Source organism: Ovis aries, chromosome X (genome assembly GCF_016772045.2).
Source record: "Ovis aries strain OAR_USU_Benz2616 breed Rambouillet chromosome X, ARS-UI_Ramb_v3.0, whole genome shotgun sequence".
Lineage (NCBI taxonomy): Eukaryota > Metazoa > Chordata > Mammalia > Artiodactyla > Bovidae > Ovis > Ovis aries.
Genome location: NC_056080.1, coordinates 61,072,041 through 61,095,415, shown reverse-complemented (window position 1 = coordinate 61,095,415; position 23,375 = coordinate 61,072,041). Strand labels below are relative to the sequence as shown.

Genomic DNA, 23,375 nt, shown 5'->3' with positions numbered 1-23,375 from the left:
TGCCCTTTTCATGTGTTTTTGCATTCCCCTTTTTGTCTCTTTTCCACATATACTTCAGGCTTCCTGTGTCTGTTTCTGGTCATAACTCTGGATATTTATCAATTGAAAACTCAGATCATACTACCAGTAAAGTTACAGAGAAAGGCCCCTAATGTTTCCTTTCTCATTTTCTCTGAAAGCATTGGATTTTGAAAGACCAATATGGGAAAATAGTAACAAAACCCAACAAACCAGAAAACTAGTTAACATTTTGCACCAGGTAACATTTTGCACTAATACACATTGATGGTGTATTATAAGGAAATATTCTAGTAACAATGAATCTTGAATCTGAACCTTGCTAATTTGAAAGTTATTTTGTGTGTTTTTTTTTTCCTTTTTCCCTAGGTACACAATGCTAGTGATTTGCTGATCAAACCCCTGGAAAATTTCCGGAAGGAACAAATAGGCTTCACAAAGGTACATTTTCTCTATGTGTGTGTATATGTATATATATATATATATATATATATATATATATATATATATATATATTTTATAGCATGTGGATAGTTGTTTGTGCTACCACCCTTCACCCTTCAAGCTTGAGGAAGATTCATCTCTATAAGAAAACTTCTTATCAGAAAGTGAGAAAATCTGGATTTGGTTCCTGACTGTGCTTCCAGCTACCTCTGTAACTGTGGACAAGATACTTCTCCTTTTGGAGCTTCAGATTCTCCATATGGCAAATGGGGAACTTGATAATAATAGATATTATTTAAAGATGACTTACTATGTGCCAAGCCCTGGGCTAGGTGTTTTACATTCATTCTCTTAATCACAACAAACCTGTGAGGTTCTGATATTATCCCCATTTTACAAATAAGGAAACTGAAGTTTGAACAAGATTAATAACATGACCAAAATTATTGTGATGTAATTAGTAACTGACAGTCACTGAGATTTAAAACTGAGGATCTATTTAGCTTCAAATCCCACATTCTCTCCATTAAACTATATTGTCTATATCTGTGCTATCCAATATGGTAGCCAAAAACTATATAAAGAAAACAAAATTAGTTTCTCAGACATGCTAGTCACATTTCAAATGCTTAATGAGTCACATGTGGCTAGTGGCTGTTGTATTGGATAGTGCAAACATAGAACATTTCCATTATTGTAGAAATTTCTACTTGGCAGCATTGTACCAGATAATGTCAAATTCCCATGGATCTCTCTGATTCCCCAGTGTCTTGTGAAGGGGCCTGAATAACTGTCAAATTTCTTCTTTTTCATGAGAATATTTGGAGAAGCTTTATTCATAATAGCCCCCAAACTGGAAACAGCCCAAAGTTCCATCGATGGATAAATTATTGCCAATGAGTTTTCTAAGATGCTTCCATGTCCTGTTGTTGTTCAGTTGATAAATTGTGTTCAACTCTTTGATATCACATGGACTGCAGCCTGCCAGGCTTCCCTATCCTACACATTCTCCCAGAGTTTGCTCTAACCCATTTCCACTCAGTTGGTGATGCTATCTAATGATCTAATCCTCTGCCACCCACTCTCCTTTTGCCTTCAATCTTTCCCAGCATCAGAGTCTTTTCCAATGAGTTGGCTCTTTGCATCAGGTGGCCAAAGTATTGGAGCTTCCGCTTCAGCATCAGCCCTTCCAATGAATATTCAGGATTGATTTCCTTTAAGATTGACTGGTTGATCTCCTTGCAGTTCAAGGAACTCTCGAGTCTTCTCCAACACCACAGTTCAAAAGCATCAATCTTCAATGCTCAGATTTCTTTATAGTCCAACTCTCACATCCATACATGAAATGGAAAAACCATAGCTTTGACTAAATGGACCTTTGTCCGCAAAGTGATGTCTCTGTTTTTTACTATGCAGTGTAGGTTTGTCATAGTTTTTCATCCAAGGAGCAAGCATCTTTTAATTTCATGGCTGCAGTCACCATCTGCAGTGATTTTGGCACCCAAGAAAACAAAATCTACCATTGTTTCTACTTTTCCCCCATCTATTTGCCATGAAGTGATGGGACTGGATGCCATGCTTTTAGTTTTTTGAATGTTGAGTTTTAAGCCAGCTTTTTCATACTCCTCTTTCATCTTCATCAAGAGATCTCTAGTTTGTCTTCACTCTCTGCCATTATATTTGTATCATCTGCATATCTGAGGTTGTTGATATTTTCCCTGGCAGTCTTAACTCAGCTTGTGATTGATGCAGCCCAACATTTTACATGATGTATTCTACATATAAGTTAAATAAACAGGGTGACAATATACAGCCCTCTCATACCATTTCCTAGCTATTTAAATGAATTTTGGGGTGCAGGTATCTTTTTGAATTCCTTTTTCCTATGGGTATATGCCCAGTAGTGGGATTGCTGGGTCATATGGTAGTTCTACTTTTATTAATAGATTTTTATGGAATCTTTATAGTGTTCTGCATAGTGGCTGTGTCATTTTACATTCTCACTGACAGTGTGTGAGGATTCCCTTTTCTCCACACCCTCTCCGGCATTTATTCTTTATAGATTTCTTTGATGATGGCCATTCTGAAGTTTTGGAAGTGATGCCTCATTGTAGTTTTTATTTGCATTTCTCTAATAATTAATGCAGAGTACATCATGAGAAACACTGGGCTGGAAGAAGCACAAGCTGGAATCAAGATTGCCAGGAGAAATATCAATAATCTCAGATATGCAGATGACACCCCCATATGGCAAAAAGAGAAGAGGAACTAAAAAAACCTCCTGAAGAAAGTGAAAGAGGAGAGTGAAAAAGTTGGCTTAAAGCTCAACATTCAGAAAACTAAGATGATGGCATCCGGTCCCATCACTTCATGGGAAATAGATGGGGAAACAGTGGAAACAGTGTCAGACTTTATTTTTTTGGGCTCCAAAATCACTGCAGATGGTGATTGTAGCCATGAAATTAAAAGACACTTTCTCCTTGGAAGGAAAGTTATGACCAACCTAGATAGCACATTCAAAAGCAGAGACATTGCCAACAAAGGTCCATCTAGTCAAGGCTACGGTTTTCCAGTGGTCATGTATGGATGTGAGAGTTGGACTGTGAAGAAAGCTGAGCGCCGAAGAATTGATGCTTTTGAACTGTGGTGTTGGAGAAGACTCTTGAGAGTCCCTTGGACTGCAAGGAGATCCAACCAATCCATTCTAAAGGAGATCAGTCCAGGTTGTTCTTTGGAAGGAATGATGCTAAAGCTGAAACTCAAGTACTTTGGCCACTTCGTGCGAAGAGTTGACTCATTGGAAAAGACTCTGATGGTGGGATGGATTGGGGGCAGGAGGAGAAGGGGGCGACAGAGGATGAGATGGCTGGATGGCATCACTGACTCGATAGATGCGAGTCTGAGTGAACTCCGGGAGTCGGTGACGGACAGGGAGGCCTGGCGTGCTGCGATTCATGGGGTCGCAAAGAGTCAGACATGACTGAGCGACTCAGCTGAACTGAACTGAACTAAATGATTAATGACATTGAGCATTTTTCATGTTCTTTTTGGCCATCAGTATGATTTCTTGGGAGAAATGTCTCCTTAGGTTTTCTGTGCATATTTTGATTGGGTTACTGATTTTATTGATATTGAGCTGCAGGAGCTTTTTTTATATTTTGTAGGTTAATTCCTTTTTGGACATTTCATTTTCAAATATTTTCTCCCATTTTATGGGTTGTCCTTTTTTTTTATTTATGGTTTCCTTTGCTGTGCACAAGCTTTTAAGTTTAATTAATTTATTTTTATTTTCATTACTTTAGGAGGTGGGTCAAAAAAAGGCTTGTAGTCATTTATGTCAGAGAGTGTTCAACCTATAGTTTCCTCTAGGAGTTTTATAGTATCAGATCTTACATTGTCTTTAATCCACTTTGAGTTTACTTTTATGTATGGTGGTGGTGTTGTTGTTCAGTTGCTGAGTCGTGTCTGTCTCTTTGCGACCCCGAGGACTGCAGCATGCCAGGGTTCCCTGTCCTTCACTATCTTCCAGAGTTTGTTCAAACTCATGTCCAATAAGTCAGTGATGACATCCATCCAACCATCTCATCCTCTGTCATCCCCTTCTCCTCCTGCCTTTAATCTTTCCCAGCATCAGGGTCTTTTACAATGAGTTCTCTCTTTGCATCAGATGGCCAAAGTATTGAAGCTTCAGCATGAGTCTTTCCAATGAATATTCAGGGTTGATTTCCTTTAGGCTGACTGGTTTGTATGGTTTTAGGGAGTGTTCTAATCTCAGTTTTGCATGTTGCTGTCCAATTTTCCCAATACTACTTACTAAAGAAACTATCTTTTACCCATCATATATTCTTGCCTCCTTTGGCATAGATTAGTTTACCTTAGTTGCATAAGTTTTTTTCTGGACTTCCTACCCTGTCCCATTGATCTATATTTCTGTTTTTGTGCCAGTATCATCCTATTTTGATTACTATAATTTTGTAGTATAGTCTGAAGTCAAGGAGCCTGATTCTTCCAAATCTGTTTTCTTTTCTCAAGACTGCTTTGGCTATTTGTGGTCTTTTGTGTTTCCATATGAATTGTAAAAATTTTTGTCCTAATTTTATGAAAAACAACATTGATAATTTGATAGATATTGCTTGAATCTGTACATTTCTTTGGGTAGTATAGTCATTTTCACAGCATTGATTCTTCTAATCCAAGAACATGGTATATCCGTCTATTTTGTCATCTTTGATTTCTTTCATCAGTGACTTAATTTTCTGAGTACAATTTTTTGTTGTTGTTGTTGTTTTAGGTAGATTTGTTCATTGTATTTATTCTTTCTAATGTGATGAGAATTGGAATTATTTCCTTAATTTTTCTTTCTGATATTTTTTTGTTAGTGTGTAGAAATGCAAGAGATCTTTATGTATTAATTTTGTATCCTGCAACTTTTCCAAATTCATTGATAAGCTTGAGTAGTTTTCTTGTAGAATCTTTAGAATTTCCTATGTATAGTATCCTGTCATGGGCAAACAGTGACAATTTTCTTTTCCATTTTGGATTTCTTTTCTTTTTCTTCTCTAGTTGCTGTGGCTAGCTATGTAGAATTAAAGTGGTGAGGGTGAATATTCTTGTTTTGTTCCATATCTTACAGGAAATGCTTTCACTTTTTCAACATTGAGAATGATGTTTGCTGTGTGTTTGTCTGTTTTCCTTTGTGTTGAGATACATTCCCTCTATGCCTACTTTATGGAGAGTTTTTATTATAAATGGTTGTTGAAGTTTTTAAAAAGCTTTTTCTGGTGCATGGGGATGACCCAGAAAGTTGTTATGGGGAGGGAGGTGGGAGGGGGGTTCATGTTTGGGAATGCATGTAAGAATTAAAGATTTTAAAATTTAAAAAATAAAAAACTAAAATTAAAAATAAAATAAAATAAAATAAAATAAAATAAAGGAAAAAAAATAAAAAGCTTTTTCTTCATCTTTTGAGATGATTATGTTTTTTATTCTTCAGTTTGTTAATGTGGGACATTGCTTTGATTTGTATATATTAAAGAATCTTTGCATACTTGAATAAATCACATTTGATCATGGTGTATGATCCTTTTAATGTGTTGGTGATTGGAATTTTCTAGTATTTTCCTGAGGATTTTAGCTTATATGTTCAGCAGTGATATTGGCATTTAATTTTGTGTGTTTGTGTGTGATATCTTTTTCTGGTTTTGCTATCAGGCTGATGGTGGCCTCATAGAATGAGCTTGAGTCTTCATCTGCAAGTTTTTCAGAGTTCAGAAGGATAGGTGTTATCTCGTCTTAATATTTGATAGTATTTACCTTTCAAGCCCTGTAGTCATGGAATTTTGTTTGTTGGAAATTTTAAAGTTATGGTTTCAATTTCAGTACTTGTGATTGTTTTTTTCATATTTTCTTTTTCTTTCTGGTTTGGTCTTGGAAGGCTTTCTACAAAATTCCTTATGTCTTATGAGTTGTCCACTTTACAGACATATAATTCTTGTAGTAGTTTTGTATGATTCATTTCTGTGCTATCATTTGTATGTTTCTTTTTTTTTTCTACTTTTTAAAATTTTATTTATCTTAACTGGAGGACAACCACTTCACAACACTGTGGTGGCCCTGTCACACATTGACACAGATCAGCCGTGGGTGCACATGTGATCCCCCCATCCTGAACCTCCCTTCATCTCCCTCCCCACCCCCAACCCTCTGGGTTGTCCCAGAGCACAGACTGAGTGCCCTGCTTTATACATCAAATTTGAACTGGTTATCTATTTTACATATGATAATATACATGTTTCACTGCTATTCTCTCAAATCATCCCACCCTCGCCTTCTCCCACATAGTCCAAAAGTCTGTTCTTTACATCTATGTCTCATTTGCTGCCTTGCATATAGGATAATCATTACCATCTTTCTATTTTCCATACATATGCATTAATATACTGTATTGGCGTTTTTCTTTCTGACTCACTTCACTCTGTATAATAGGCTCCACTTTCATTCACCTCATTAGAACTGATTCAAATGTGTCCTTTTTTTTAAATAACTGAGTAATATTCCATTTTGTGTATGTACCATGACTTCCTTATCCATTCGTCTACCGATGGACATCTAGGTTGCTTCCACGTCCTGGCTGTTGTAAACAGTACTGAAATGAACACTGGGGTACACGTGTCTCTTTCAATTCTGGTTTCCTTGGTGTGTATGCCCAGCAGTGGGATTGCTGGATCATATGGCAGTTCTATTTCCATTTTTTTAAGGAATCTTCACACTGTTCTCCGTAGTTGGCTGTCCCAGTTTGCATTTGCACTGAGTGTAACAGGGTTCCCTTTTATCCACACCCTCTCTAGCATTTATTGTTTGTAGACATTTTGATGGCAGCCATTCTGACCAGTATGAGATGATACCTCACGGTGGTTTTGATTGGCATTTCTCAAATAATGAGTGATTTTGAGCATCTTTTCATGTGCTTATTAGCCATCTGTATGTCTTCTTTGGAGAGATGTCTGTTTAGTTCTTTGGCCCACTTTTTGATTGAGTTGTTCATTTTTCTGGTATTGAGCTGCATGAGCTGCTTGTATATTTTGGAGATTAATTTTGCTTGTCAGTTGCTTTGTTTGCTGTTATGTCCTCCCATTCTGAAGGCTTCCTTATCACCTTGCTTGTAGTTTCTTTCCTTGTGCAAAACCTTTTAAGTTTAATTAGTTCCCATTTGTTGAATTTTGTTTTTATCCATTACTCTGGAAGGTATATCATAGATGATCCTGCTGTGATTTATGTCAGAGTGTTTTGCCTTTGTTTTCTTCTAAGAGTGTTATAGTTTCTGGTCTTACATTTAGATCTTTAATACATTTTGAGTTAATTTTTGTGTATGGTGTTAGAACGGTTTCCAGTTTCATTCATTTTCAAGTGGATGACCAGTTTTCTCAGCACCACTTGTCAAAGTGATTGTCTTTTCTCCATTGTATATTTTTACCTCCTTTGGCAAAGATAAGATGTCCATAGGTGCATGGATTTATCTCTGGTCTTTCTATTTTCTTTCATTGACCTATATTTCTGTCTTTGTGCCAGTACCATACTGTCCTGAGGACTGTAGTTTTATAATATATTCTGAAGTCAAGAAGGTTGATTCCTCCAGGTCCATTTTTTTCTGAAGATTGCTTTGGCTATTCAAGGTTTTTGTGTTTCCATACAAACTGTAAAATTATTTGTTGTAGTTTTGTGCAGAATACTGTTGGTAGCTTGATAGTAATTGGTTGACTCTATAGATTGCTTTGGGTAGTATACTCATTTTCTCTATATTGATTCTTCCAATTCAGAAACATGGTATATTTCTCCACCTATTTGTGTCATCTTTGCTTTCTTGCTCAGTGTTTTATAGTTTTCTGCATATAAGTCTTTTGTTTCTTTAGGTAAATTTATTCCTAAGTATTTTATTGTTTTTGTTGCAATGGTAAATTGGATTTGTCAGGGAACATTTAACAGGATGATTCCTGCATGTTCCTATTCCTCAAAGATTCCCTGTTCCTTATCAGTTCCTATCAAGAATTGAGTAAAGCTGCACACAGTTCTGAGGACTGAGGTCATAGGATGAGACATGCAGTGACTCTTTTCAGCATCAGTGACCTTGTATGTATTAGACTATCCAATACTCTTGCCTGGAAAATCCCATGGATGGAGGAGCCTGGTAGGCTGCAGTCCATGGAGTCGCAAAGAGTCAGACACCACTGAGTGACTTCACTTGCACTTTTCACTTTCATGCATTGGAGAAGGAAATGGCAAGCTACTCCAGTGTTCTTGCCTGGAGAATCCTGAGGACGGGGGAACCTGGTGGGCTGCTGTCTATGGGGTCGCACAGAGTAGGACATGACTGAAGCAACTTAGCAGCAGCAGCAGCAGCAGCAGCAGCAGCAGCAGCAGCCTCCTCAGACAACCATTTGCCTTTTTTCATTTCTTCTTCTTGGGAATGGTCTTGATCGCTGCCTCCTGTACAGTGTCATGAACCTCAGTCCATTGTTCTTCAGGCACTCAATCTATCAGATCTAAAATCTTGAATCCATTTGCACTTTCACTGTGTAAGAGATTTGATTTAAGTCATGCCTGAGTGATCTAGTGGTTTTCACTACTTTCTTCAATTTATGTCTGAATTTGACAATAAGGAGTTCACATTCTGAGCCAAAGTTAGCTCCCAGTCTTGTTTGTGCTGACCATATAAAGCTTCTCCATCTTCGGTTGCAAATAATAGAATGAATCTGATTTTGGTATTCACCATCTGGTGATGTCCGTGTGTAGAGTCTTCTCTTGTGTTGTTGGAAAAGGGTGTTGGCTATGAGCAGTGGGTTCTCTTGGCAAAATTCTGTTAGCCTTTGCCCTCCTTCATTTTGTAGTCAAGGACCAAGCTTGCCTGTTACACCAGATATCTCTTGACTTCCTACTTTTGTATTCCAGTCCCCTATGATGAAAAGGACATCTTTTTTTGGTGTCAATTTTGGAAAATCTTATAGGAGTTCATAGAATCATTCAACTTCAGCATCTTTGGCATTAGTGGATGTGACATAGATTTGGATTACTGTGATATTGAATGGTTTGTTCTTTGGAAAAGAACAGAAATCATTTTGTCATTTTTGAGATTGTACTGAAGAACTGCATTTTAGCCTCTTTTGTTGACTTTGAGAGCTACTCCATGTCTTCTAAGGGATTCTTGCCCACAGTAGTAGATATAATGGTCATCTGAATTCAGTTTGCCCATTCCAGCCCATTTTAGTTCACTGATTCCTAAAATGTTGATGTTCACTCTGCCATCTCCTGTTTGACCACTTTCAATTAAGCTTAATTCAGGGACCTAACATTCCAGGTTCCTATGCAATATTGTTTTTTACAGTATCAGACTTGCAAATGGGGTGATACTCTTCAAACAACACTGAAATAGTAAAATGTCTTATGTGAAATTTGTGAAATGGTGATGGGGCAAGCATCATGAGGGGTGACTCGTGATACTCAGTAATCTCTTGTGGGTCCTGAATGGACAGATTTTGAGCTGTTGCTCAGGGACTCTTTTGCTGGATAATGCAAATCAACCCATTTGCAGAGTTAATTTATATGCCAGTTGAATCTATGGCACTTTAACTTGTTTGTTTAGGCCCCGGTGGATATGCTCTTTCAATACTCTGAATGTCAGAAAGCTGTTTTGTAGCTGAGTCATTTCACAAAGACAGTGGTTCCCATCAGATTAGCCAATGTGATATCTTCTGTTACGCAGTAGCTTCTAAATAAATGGTTGTCAGATGGTTCCCTTCCCAAATATCATATAGATGCCAATCAGGGCACTGTTGAGTTCCTGGACATGGAAGACATTTTCTTCCCTATTTCTTGTAGGCAGGACTCCAGCCTCCATGATCTTCCCTGAGTTCCAAAGGGCAAATTCAGACCCTTGCTAATCACGTGAGGAGCAGCCCAGAAACTACCTGAGGCAAGATTTAAGGAACTAGAGAAGTTCATCAAGATTAAGAGACCTGGCCATTAGAGTTGCTGTCAGGTCAGTTCAGTCGCTCAGTCGTGTCCGACTCTTTGCAACACCATGAATCGCAGCATGCCAGGCCTCCCTTTCCATCACCAACTCCTGGAGTTCACTCAGATTCACGTCCATCGAGCCAGTGATGCCATCCAGCCATCTCATCCTCGGTTGTCCCTTTCTCCTCCTGCCCCCAATCCCTCCCAGCATCAGAGTCTTTTCCAATGAGTCAACTCTTCGCATGAGGTGGCCAAAGTACTGGAGTTTCAGCTTTAGCATCATTCCTTCCAAAGAAATCCCAGGACTGATCTTCAGAATGGACTGGTTGGATCTCCTTGCAGTCCAAGGGACTCTCAAGAGTCTTCTCCAACACCACAGTTCAAACGCCTCAATTCTTCGGCACTTAGTCTTCTTCACAGTCCAAGTCTCACATCCATACGTGACCACGGGAAAAACCATAGCCTTGACTAGGTGGACCATAGTCGGCAAAGTAATGTCTCTGCTTTTGAATATACTATCTAGGTTGGTCATAACTTTTCTTCCAAGGAGTAAGCATCTTAATTTAATGGCTGCAATCACAATCTGCAGTGATTTTGGAGCCCAGAAAAATAAAGTCTGACACTGTTTCCACTGTTTCCCCATCTATTTCCCATGAAGTGATGGGACCGGATGCCATGATCTTAGTTTTCTGAATGTTGAGCTTTAAGCCAACTTTTTCACTCTCCTCTTTCACTTTCATCAAGAGGCTTTTAGTTCTTCTTCACTTTCTGCCATAAGGGTGGTGTCATCTGCATATCTGAGGTTATTGATATTTCTCCCGGCAATCTTGATTCCAGCTTGTGTTTCTTCCAGTCCAGCGTTTTTCATGATGTACTCTGCATATTAGTTAAATAAGCAGGGTGACAATATATAGCCTTGACGTACTCCTTTTCCTATTTGGAACAAGTCTGTTCTTCCATGTCCAGTTCTAACTGTTGCTTCCTGACCTGCATACAGGTTTCTCAAGAGGCAGGTCAGGTGGTCTGGTATTCACATTCTTTCAGAATTTTCCACAGTTTATTGTGATCCACACAGTCAAAGGCTTTGGCATAGTCAATAAAGCAGAAATAGATGTCTTTCTGAAACTCTCTTGCTTGTTCCATGATCCAGCAGATGTTGGCAATTTGATCTCTGGTTCTTCTGCCTTTTCTAAAACCAGCTTGAACATCTGGAAGTTCACGGTTCACGTATTGCTGAAGCCTGGCTTGGAGAATTTTGAGCATTACTTTAGTAGTGTGTGAGATGAGTGCAATTGTGTGATAGTTTCAGCATTCTTTGACATTGCCTTTCTTTGGGATTGGAATGAAAACTGACATTTTCCAGTCCTGTGGCCACTGCTGAGTTTTCCAAATTTGCTGGCATATTGAGTGCAGCACTTTCACAGCATCATCTTTCAGCATTTGAAACTGCTCAACTGGAATTCCATTATCTCCACTAGCTTTGTTCATAGTGATGCTTTCTAAGGCCCGCTTGACTTCACATTCCAGGATGTCTGGCTCTAGATGAGTGATCACACCATCATGATTATCTGGGTCATGAAGATCTTTTCTGTACAGTTCTTCTGTGTATTCTTGCCACCTCTTCTTAATATCTTCTGCTTTTGTTAGGCCCATCCCATTTCTGTCCTTTATCAAGCCCATCTTTGCATGAAATGTACCCTTGGTATCTCTAATTTTCTTGAAGAGAATTCTACTCTTTCCCATTCTATTGTTTTCCTCTATTTCTTTGCACTGATCACTGAGGAAGGCTTTCTTATCTTTCCTTGTTATTCTTTGAAACTCTACATTAAAATGGGTATATCTTTCCTTTTCTCCTTTGCTTTTCAACTCTCTTCTTTTCACAGCCGTTTGTAAGGCCTCCCTAGACAGCCATTTTGCTTTTTTGCATTTCTTTTCCATGGGGATGGTCTTGATCCCTGTCTCCTGTACAATGTCACGAACCTCATTTCATAGTTCATCAGGCACTCTATCTATCAGATCTAGTCCCTTAAATCTATTTCTCACTTCCACTGTATAATCATAAGGGATTTGATTTAGTTCATACCTGAATGGCCTAGCGGTTTTCCCTACTTTCTTCGAGTTGAGTCTGTATTTGGTAATAAGGAGTTCATGATCTGGGCCACAGTCATCTCCTGGTCTTGTTTTTGTTGATTGTATAGAGCTTCTCCATCTTTGGCTGCAAAGAATATAATCAATCTCATTTCGGTGTTGACCATCTGGTGATGTCCACGTGTAGAGTCTTCTCTTGTGTTGTTGAAAGACGGTGTTTGCTATGACCAGTACCTTTTCTTGGCAAAACTCTATTAGTCTTTGCCCTGCTTCATTCTGCATTCCAAGGCCAAATTTGCCTGTTAGTCCAGGTGTTTCCTGACTTCCTACTTTTCCATTCCAGTCCCCTATAATGAAAAGGACATCTTTTTTGGGTGTTAGTTCTAAAAGGTCTTGTAGGTCTTCATAGAACTGTTCAACTTCAGCTTCTTCAGCGTTACTGGTTAGGGCATAGACTTGGATAACTGTGATATTGAATGGTTTGCCTTGGAGATGAACAGAGATCATTCTGTTGTTTTTGAGATTGCATCCAAGTACTGCCTTTTGGACTCTTTTGTTGACCATGATGGCTACTCCATTTCTTCTGAGGGATTCCTGCCCGCAGTAGTAGATATAATGGTCATCTGAGTTAAATTCACCCATTTCAGTCCATTTTAGTTTGCTGTTTCCTAGAATGTTGACGTTCACTCTTAGACATTTTAATTTTTTCAGCAGTCACACTCTTTTGAATCTCTGCAGAAGAAAGAAGAATGCAAAACTGTTATTGCTTGATCCTTATCACATTACCTCAGACCAGGAGTCCTAACTGTATAGCCTTTCCTTATTCCCTAGGGAGTGGGGGGTACAGTTCTTGAGGTGCTGGCCTACTGTGATTCCACTTTGCCTGGCAAAGGAATACAGCCACTCTTTCTGTCTTCTCTATAGGTCTGTATCCACATTTCTGTTGAGAATTGATTCACAAAGAGCCAAGGTTTTGGCATCAAAATTGTTGGTCAAGTGATCTCAAACGTGTCCTCTTTATTATATTTTTTTGTATAGATGTGATCTTTTGATTGGAGCTCCTAATTCTCTCCTTCAAGCAGGGGAGTTTCCTTTGGGTCTGTATTACAAACCGGATTTTGGGGGCAGTATTTGTTTTTAAACAGAACTCTATTAGGTAAAAAGTCCATAAACCACTTCTTTTTGCTAAAATTTGATACATTTCACTTTTCCAATTAAATAGCATATTTCTTTCAACCTCCATATGGCAATTTGTGTATTTATGCAGTTAGATAGATATTTGTCTTCTTCTAATTTTAATGTGTCATCTACAAATTTATAAGACTTCAGTTCAGTCGCTCAATAGTGTCCAACTCTTTGTAACTCCAGGAACCGCAGCAAACCAGGCCTCTATGTCCATCACCAGCTCCCAGAGCTTATCCAAACTCAGGTCTATTGAATTGGTGATGCCATCCATATCATACTCTGTAGTCCCATTCTCCTTCTGCCTCAGTCTTTCCTAGCATCAGGGTTTTGTTCAAATGCAAAAGTTCCTTCACATCAGGTGGCCAAAGTATTGAAGTTTCACTTCAACATCAGTCCTTCCAGTGAATACCGAGGACTGATCTCCTTTAGGATGGAGTGGTTGGATCTCCTTGCCATCCAAGGGACTCTCAAGAGTATTCTCCAACACCACAGTTCAAAAACATCAATTCTTCAGAGCTCAGCTTTCTTTATGGTCCAAATCTCACATCCATACTTGACTAATGGAAAAACCATAGCCTTGATTACATGGACCTTTATTGACAAAGTAATGGCTCTGTTTTATAATATCTTATCTAGATTGGTCATAACTTTCCTCCCAAGGAGTTAACGTCTTTTAATTTCATGGCTGCAATCACCATCTGCAGTGATTTTGGAGCCCAGAAAAATAAAATCAGCCACTGTTTCCCCATATATTTCCCATGAAGTGATGGGACCAGATACCATGATCTTAGTTTTCTGAATGCTGAGCTTTAAGTCAACATTTTCACTCTCCTCTTTCACTTTCATCAAGAGGCTCTTTAGTTTTTCTTCACTTTCTGTCATAAGGGTGCTGTCATCTGCGTATCTGAGGTTATTGATATTTCTCCCAGCAATCTTGATTCCAGCTTGTGCTTCCTCCAGCCCAGCGTTTCTCATGATGTACTCTGCATATAAGTTAAATAAGCAGGGTGACAATACACAGCCTTGACATACTGCTTTTCCTCTTTGGAACCAGTCTATTGTTCCATGTCCAGTTCTAACTGTTGCTTCCTGAACTGCATACAGATTTCTCAAGAGGCAGGTCAAGTGGTCTGGTATTCCCTTCTCTTTCAGAATGTTCAAAAGTTTATTGTGATCTACGCAGTCAAGGGCTTTGGCATAGTTAATAAAGCAGAAATAGATGTTTTCATGGAACTCTCTTGCTTGTTCCATGATCCAGCGGATGTTGGCAATTTGATGTCTGGTTAGTCTGCCTTTTCTAAAACCAGCTTGAACATCTGGAAGTACATGGTTCACGTATTGCTGAAGCCTGGCTTGGAGAATTTTAAGCATTACTTTACTAGCATGTGAGATGAGGACCGTAGTGTGGTTGTTTGTACATTCTTTGACATTACCATTCTTTTGGATTTGAATGGAACTTGAACTTTTCCAGTCCTGTGGCCACTGCTGAGTCTTTCAAGTTTAATGGCATATTGAGTGCAGCACTTTCACAGTGTCATCTTTTAGGATTTGAAATAGCTCAACTGGAATTCCATTATCTCCACTGGGTTTGTTCATAGTGATGCTTTCTAAGGCCCACTTGACTTCACATTCCAGGATGTCTGGCTCTAGGTGAGTGATCACACCATCGTGATTATCTGGGTCGTGAAGATCTTTTCTGTACGGTTCTTCTGTGTGTTCTTGCCACCTCTTCTTAATATCTTCTGCTTTTGTTAGGCCCATCCCATTTCTGTCCTTTATCAAGCCCATCTTTGCATGAAATGTACCCTTGGTATCTCTAATTTTCTTGAAGAGAATTCTACTCTTTCCCATTCCATTGTTTTCCTCTATTTCTTTGCACTGATCACTGAGGAAGGCTTTCTTATCTTTCCTTGTTATTCTTTGAAACTCTACATTAAAATGGGTATATCTTTCCTTTTCTCCTTTGCTTTTCATTTCTCTTCTTTTCACAGCTATTTGTAAGGCCTCCCCAGACAGCCATTTTCCTTTTTTGCATTTCTTTTCCTTGGGGATGGTCTTGATCCCTGTCTCCTGTACAATGTCACAAACGTCTGTCCATAGTTCATCAGGCACTGTGTCTATCAGAAGTAGTCCCGTAAATCTGTTTCTCACTTCCACTGTTTAATCATAAGGGATTTGATTTTGGTAATACCTGAATGGTTTAGTGGTTTTCCTCACTTTCTTCGATTTCAGTCTGAATCTGGCAATAAGCAGTTCATGATCTGAGGCACAGTTAGCTCCCGGTCTTGTTTTTGCTGACTGTATAGAGCTTCTCCATCGTTGGCTGCAAAGAATACAATAAATCTGATTTAGGTGTTGACCATCTGGTGATGTCCATATGTAGAGACTTCTCTAGTCATATCAGACTAATCCCGTTTAATAATGCTTCACTTTTCAAAAAATAGTTTGTAGTTTTTGCATTCTGAAGATTGAAATTACATATAGTCCCTCCCAACATATATCATTTCAAATGATATAGTATTGTTGACTGAAAAAAATGCACCTCCTGAAATTTCACAAGACACAGCTCTGATCAACTAAGGCATGAGCCAGGATATGTTGGGTTTTTTGCAGCAAAAATCAGCCAGTTAGAACTTAAAAAGATTACTGTTAATTAAAGAAAAGTGGGCATCTCAGGTTAATGAAACTAGCATATGAATTTTCTAGTGTATGGAAAGAAGCAAGAGCCTAGGCTCATTGAGATCATTCCTTTGATGTGTATCGTAACTATTAGGGCCAGTATCCTGTTTTTCTCAATCCTGAATTCCCTCAGAGTGCACAGTTGGAGGTGGATGCAATGGGTGATGACTTGATGGCTGCAACAGCTTTCGTTTGCTGAAATGGCAGTAGACCTTCTTAGTCCATAGTATAATAAGATCTGTAAAGAGACTCAGCAGTCTCCACTCTTTCATTCCTTCTCAGAGGCATCTTTTTTTTTTTTTCTTTTCCATTATGGTTTGTTACCGTGTATTAAATACAGTCCCCTGTGCTTTCAATAGGACCTTGGTATTTATCCATTCTGTATATAATAATTTGCCTCTGGTATTCTCAAACTCCCAATCAAATTCTCTCCTCTTCCCCATCTCCCTTGGCAACTGCAACTCTATTTTCTATATCTGTGAGTTTATTTCTGTTTTGTCTATGAATTCATTTGTCAGTTTTTTTCAATTCCACGTATAAGTCATATCACTTGTCTTTCTGTGATTTACTTCAATTAGTATAATAATCTTTATGTCCATCCATGTTACTGTAAATGGCATCATTTTATTCTTTTTTTATGGCCAGATAATACTTAAAGAGATGAGAATACCAGACCACCTGACCTGCCTCTTGAGAAATCTATGTGCAGGTCAGGAATCAACAGTTAGAACTGGACATGGAACAACAGACTGGTTCCAAATAGGAAAAGGAGTATGTCAAGGCTGTATATTGTCACCCTGCTTATTTAACTTATATGCTGAGTACCTCATGAGAAACACTAGGCTGGAGAAAGCACAAGCTGGAATCAAGATTGCCAGGAGAAATATCAGTAACCTCAGATATACAGATGACACCACTCTTAGGGCAGAAAGTGAAGAAGAACTAAAGAGCCTCTTGTTGAAAGTGAAAGAGGAGAGTGAAAATGTTTACTTAAAGCTCAGCATTCAGAAAACTAAGATCATGGCATCTGGTCCCATCATTTCATGGTAAATAGATGGGGAAACAGTGGAAACAGTGGCTGACTTTATTTTTCTGGACTCCAAAATCACTGCAGATGGTGATTGCAGCCATGAAATTAAAAGATGCTTACTCCTTGGAGGGAAATTATGACCAACCTAGACAGCATATTCAAAAGCAGAGCCATTACTTTGTCCACAATGGTCCATCTAGTCAAGGCTCTGGTTATTCCAGTGGTCATATATGGATGTGAGAGCTGGACTATAAAGAAAGCAGAGCACAGAAGAATTGATGCTGATTTGTACTATAGAGAAAGCTGAGCGCAGAAGAAGTGATGCTTTTGAACTGTGGTGTTGGAGAAGACTCTTGAGAGTCCCTTGGACTGCAAGGAGATCCAACCAATCCATCCTAAAGGAGATCAGGCCTGAGTGTTCATTGGAAGGACTGATATTGAAGCTGAAACTCCAATACTTTGGCCACCTAATGCAAAGAGGTGACTCATTGGAAAAGACCTTGATGCTGGGAAAGATTGAGGGCTGGAGGAGAAGGGAATGACAGAGGATGAGCTGGTTGGATGGCATCACTTACTCAATGGACATGGGTTTTGGTGGACTCCGGGAGTTGATGATGGATGGAGAAGCCTGATGTGCTGCAGTTCATGGGGCCACAAACAGTCAGACACTACTGAGCGACTGAACTGAACTGAACTGAATACCTCATTTTATACACATATTGCACCTTCTTTATTCATTCATCTGTCGATGAATATTTAGGTTGCTTCCATGTCTTGTCTGTTGTAAGATGTGCTGCTATGAATATAAGGATGCACATATCTTTTTGAGTTATAGTTTTGTTGAGATATATGCCCAGAATTGGGATTGGTGGACAACTGTCTTTTTAGTTTTTTGAGAACCGTTTATAATGTTCTGTATAGGGGCTGCACCAGTTTATATTCCCAGAACAGTATGGAAGTCTTCCCTTTTCTCTCCAGCCTCTCCAGCATTTGTTATTTGCAGAATTTTTAATGATTGTCATTCTGACCAGTGTGAGTTGGTGCCTAATTGTAGTTCTGATTTACATTTCTCAGAGCCATCTATTTTTAACCAGTTTCATTTGTACTTTCTTGGTAGTTATTTTCCTATGTAAAATTTACTTGTATTGCTGTTTCTTGATTTATCAAATTTAAAAATTATTTCTTCATGCTCTAAATACAAGAAAGCATTGTTGACACCTGTCTTTTTCTCCCTTTAAAGTTCTTTTGAATAATTATAAAACCCTTTTTGCTTCCTCTGTTGCTTAACTCTGTTACTTTAAATAATATAATTAAATAACTATTTCCTACTCATCAAGTTCTCTTTGTGTGTGTGTATCAATATTCTTTTTCATACCCTTTTTCTTTCCAGTTTTCTCGACAGATAGCACTACAGAAGTTTGAGGTTTATACTATAATGATTTGACTTACATCATGAAATGTTTATTACAATAAATTTAGGGAATATCAATCAACTTCACATAAATACTAAATTAAAGATTTTTTTTCCTTGTGGTGAAAACTGTTAGGATTTAGTCTGTTAACAGCTTTCATATATAATATACAGCATGTTAATTATATTTATTATGTTGTAAATTATATCCCTTGTACTTATTTATCCTAGAAACAGATGTTCGTACCTTTTGATTGAATACATCTAATTCTTCTGATCTTTCACCCCTAGCCTCTGGTAGCCACAAAACTCTCTTTTTCTATGAGTTTGTTTATTGGTTAGTTTGTTTTTAAAGTATAGCTCACCTATGCCATTGTCTTAGTTTGTGGCACATAGTGATTTGATTTTTCTATATGTTCAAAATAATTGCCATGATAAGTCCAGTTGTTATCTGTCACCATTTAAAGATTATATTGTTACTGACTATATTCTCCATACTGTATGTGTCATGCCCATTACTCATTTATTTTGTATCTGGAAGTTTGTACCTCTTAATCTCCCCCACCTAATTTTTTCCTCCTCAAACTTCTCTCCCCTCTAGCAACCATCTGCTTGCTCTCCAGATCTAGAACTCATTTTCATTTTGTTACATTTGTTCACTTGTTTCAATTTTTAGATTCCACATATAAGTAAAATTGTACAGAATTTGTCTTTCTTGGTCTGACTTACTTCACTTATGATACTCTCTAGGTCCTTCCGTGTTGACATAAATAGGAAGAATTCATTTAATTATGGCTGAATAATATTTCATTGTGTATATATGCTACATCTTCATCTGTTCATCTATTGATGGGTACTTAGGTTGCTTCCATATCTAGGCTATTGTAAATAATACTGCAAGGAAATTAGTGTTTTCATATTCTTCAGATAGATACCTGGGAGTGGAGTTGCTGGATCATATTGAAACTCTATATTTAAGTTTTTGAAGAATGTTCATAATGTTCCTCATAGTTGTTGAACCAATTTACATTCCTACCCACAGTGCACGAGGGTTTCCTTTTCTCCATATTGTCTCCAAAATTTGTTATTTGTTGCCTAGAACTCATCAATAAGTTTGGTAAGGTTGTAGGATTTAAGATTAATATACAAAAATCTGTTGCATTTCTATACATCTACAATGAACTATCAGAAAGAAAAATAAAGAGAACAATCCTATTTAGAATCAAGCAGAGAGAATGAAATACCTAGGAATAAATCTAAGTGAGGAATTAAAAGACTTAAAACTGGGGAAGAATTAAGATACCAATGGAAGAAACTGAAGATGAAACAGAGGGAAAGATATACTGTGTTCTTGGATGGAAAGAATTAATATTGCTTAAATGTCCATATTACCCAGGCCAAGCTACAGATTCAGTGCAAACCCTATCAAAATGCCAATGCTCTTTTTCACAGAACTAAAGCAAATAATTATAAAATTTGTTTGGAACCACATAAGACTTCATATAGTGAAAGTAATACTGAGAAAGACGAATATTAGAGGCATCAGACTTCATATTTTCACACTATAATACAAAGCTATAGAAATCCAAACAGTATGGTAAAAGCACTAAAACAGTCCAAATAGACCAATGGAGCAGAATACAGAGGCCAGAAATGAGCTCTCACATATGGTCAACTAATTTATAACAAAGGAGGCAAGAAGATAAAATGGGGAATTAGACAGCCTTTTCAATAAATGATGTTTTATGATGCTGGTATTATAGTTATGATATGGTGTGTTCTCACCGAAGAGATTTCTTCTCAATGAATAAAGATCAAAGAAAGAACTTTAGGCAAAGGGCTTATTCCGGAGGAAGATGGGTTTGAAAATGTGCAGAAGATAGAACAAAGCACAAACATGCTATTCTGGGTAGATGCAAACAAGCATGTTAGTCTGCCCTGCATTCCAAAGGCCAGTGTCCTAGGAGAGAGAGGAAGAAAACAGCTGCAAATCGCCATCATGTGCCACAAACGACTTGCATTTTAGTTGGCCCCTGCTCCAGTTAGGGTCTCAGTGGCCACAAGATCACATTAGCAAGAAGAATCAAGTAGTTAAGGTACCCAAAAGCTAAGCTTTGTGATAGTAATTCATAAATGATTTATGAGCTAATATTGAATATTTTACAAGGCTTATAATTATCACCTACTTGGTACTTGCTATATGTTTTCTTGCTGGTGGTTTAGTTGCTAAGTTGTGTCTGACTCTTGCAACTCCATGGACTGTAGCCCACCAGGCTCCTCTGTCCATGGAATTTCCCAGGCAATGGGTTGCCTGGAATGGGTTGCCATTTTCTTTTCTAGGGGATCTTCCTGATCCAAGGATTAAACCTGTATCTCCTGCATTGCATGCAGATTCTTTACCACTGAGTCACAAGGGAAGTCCTCATATGTTAAGCATTATTGTCCACATCCTATAGATGAGAATGTAAAGACATAATAGTCAAATAGCTTGTCCAAGGACACAGTTATTAACAAGCAAGCTTCAACCAAATTTGTGTTGCTACAGAAACTATATTCTTTCCACTCTACTGCACTCTGAACCTAACTTTGTGGGGCTGTGATGGATGGATATTAAAAAAAAATCAATAATTTCTTTGAATAACTGAATCAGTTCAGTTCAGCTCAGTCTCTCAGTTGTGTCCGACTATTTGCAACCCCATGAAACCCTGTCCATCACCAACTGCCGGAGGATACCCAAACCCATGTCCATTGAGTCAGTGATACCATCCAACCATCTCATCCTCTGTCATCCCCTTCTCCTCCTGCCCTCAATCTTTCCCAGCATCAGGGTCTTTTCAAATGAGTCAGCTCTTCATATCAGGTGGCCAAAGTATTGGAGCTTCAGCCTCAACATCAGTCCTTCCAATGAACACCCAGGACTGATCTCTTTTAGGGTGGCCTGGTTGGCTCTCCTTGCAGTCCAAGGGACTCTCAAGAGTCTTCTCCAACACCACAGTTCAAAAGCATCACTTCTTCTGTTCTCAGCTTTCTTTATAGTCCAACTCTCACATCCATACATGACTACTGGTAAAACCATAGCCTTGACTAGATGGACCTTTGCTGGCAAAGTAATGTCTCTGCTTTTTAATATGCTATCTAGGTTGGTCATAACTTTCCTTCCAAGAAGTAATGGAATTTGTGGTAAAATTCATATTGTTTTAGCCATGAGAATGAATGAACTAGAGATATTGTATACCACGATGGTTGAATCCAACAAATACAGGGTTAACAGAGGGGGAAAGTCAGTCACAAAATATTACTTGCTGCATGAGCCCATTTCTGTAAACTTCAAAAACAGAAAACTAAGTGATGGTATTAGAAGTCAACCTCAGAGTGGGCAATAGTAACAAAAAATAGCACAAGGGGGCCTTTACCAGTGTTGGTATTTTTTTTTTAAATCTGACTGCTGATTACACAAGTGTGTTCAGTTGGTGAACATTTATTGAGATTTATGCAGAGTATTTTTCAGAGTATATGTTATAGTTTTTTTAATTCAAAAAATTTTAAGATATTAGTATTTCCTTATAGCATGTTTTCCACTGACAGTCTGGTGTGTATGTACATATAAGGAGGCAGTGGTTGAGAGAAGCTCTGGGTTTATCCTCCTAATTATCTTTACATATGAACCTTCCTACTCTATTATTACTTTCCTTCCCTTTTCCCACATATGTGAATTCCCCAAAGCAATACATAGTATTATTTTATATAGTATAGTGATTCAACTGTATAATACAAGTAAAACTACCTGGATTTTTATCCCGTCTCTTCCATTTACTAGCTCTTGAGCTTAGGAAAGTCACTTATTTTCTCTGGGCCTTAGTTTCCTTAACTATATGGGGTAAGTAATAATACCTACCTTATAGAATTTCCCTCAGAACAGAGATTGAAAGCCAGTGACCCCATATATCTTGGTGTCTGGGCAGTTGCTGAATTGTGCCATCTCCCTTTCCATAATTTTTCTTGAATTTAAAGGTGATACTTTAAAAATGGATTAAAGACTTAAATGTAAGGCCTGAAGTTATAAAACTCTTGGGTGAAAACATAGACTGTACAGTCTTTGACATAAATCACAGTAGTATTCTCTTTGACCCACCTCCTAGAGTAATGGAAATAAGAACAAAAATAAACAATTGGGACCTAATTAAAAGCTTTTGCACAGCAAAGGCAACCATAAACAACATTAACAATATTAAAAGACAACCCTCAGAATGAGAGAAAATAATTGCAAACTAAGCAACTGACAAAGGATTAGTCTCTAAAATATGTAAGTAGCTCATACAGTTCAATATCAGAAAAAAAAGCCCAAACAAAAAATGAGCAGAAGACCTAAACATACATTTCGCCAAAGAAGACATACAGATGGCCAATAACACATGAGAAGATCCTCAACATTGTTCATTACTAGAGAAATGTAAATCAGAATTATAGTGAGGTATCACCTCACACCAATCAGAATGGGCATCATCAAAAAACTACAAACAATTAATGTTGTAATGGATGTAGAGAAAATGGAACCCTCCTTCATGTTGATTGGAATGTGGATTGGTACAGCCACTATGGAGAACAGTATATTGATTCCTCAGGAAACTGGGAATAATATTACCATATGACCCAGCAGTCCCACTACTGGGCATATACCCTTAGAAAACCACAATTCAAAAAGACACATGTACCTAATGTTCATTGCAGCATTATTTACAACAATCAGGACCTGGAAACAACCTACATGTCAAGCAACAGATGAATGGATAAAGAAGTAGTGGTACATATATGTATATATAATGGAATATTACTCAGCCATAAAAAGGAATGAATTTGAGTCAGTTGTAATGAGGTAGATAAGCCTAGAGCCTGTTACAGAGTGAAGTAACTCAGACAGAGAAAAACAAATATCATATATTAGCACATATATATGGAATCTAGAAAAATAGTACTGATAAACCTATTTACAGAGGAGAAATGGAGATGCAGACA

The 23,375-nt window shown here is 38.0% G+C and overlaps 1 protein-coding gene across 42 annotated transcripts in view; it reads left to right on the top strand.

Annotated features, from left to right (window-relative positions):
* Positions 1-23,375, top strand: part of OPHN1 (oligophrenin 1) — a 716,686-nt gene that overhangs the window by 242,310 nt on the left and 451,001 nt on the right. For 30 of the 42 annotated variants that reach the window (XM_060407304.1, XM_060407302.1, XM_060407334.1 and 27 more), the window contains one exon: positions 388-459. The exons of the other annotated variants lie outside the window; for them this stretch is intronic. In XM_060407304.1, the coding sequence (XP_060263287.1) occupies positions 388-459 (72 nt within the window). The remainder of the gene's footprint in view (positions 1-387; positions 460-23,375) is intronic. 42 annotated transcript variants of the gene reach the window in all.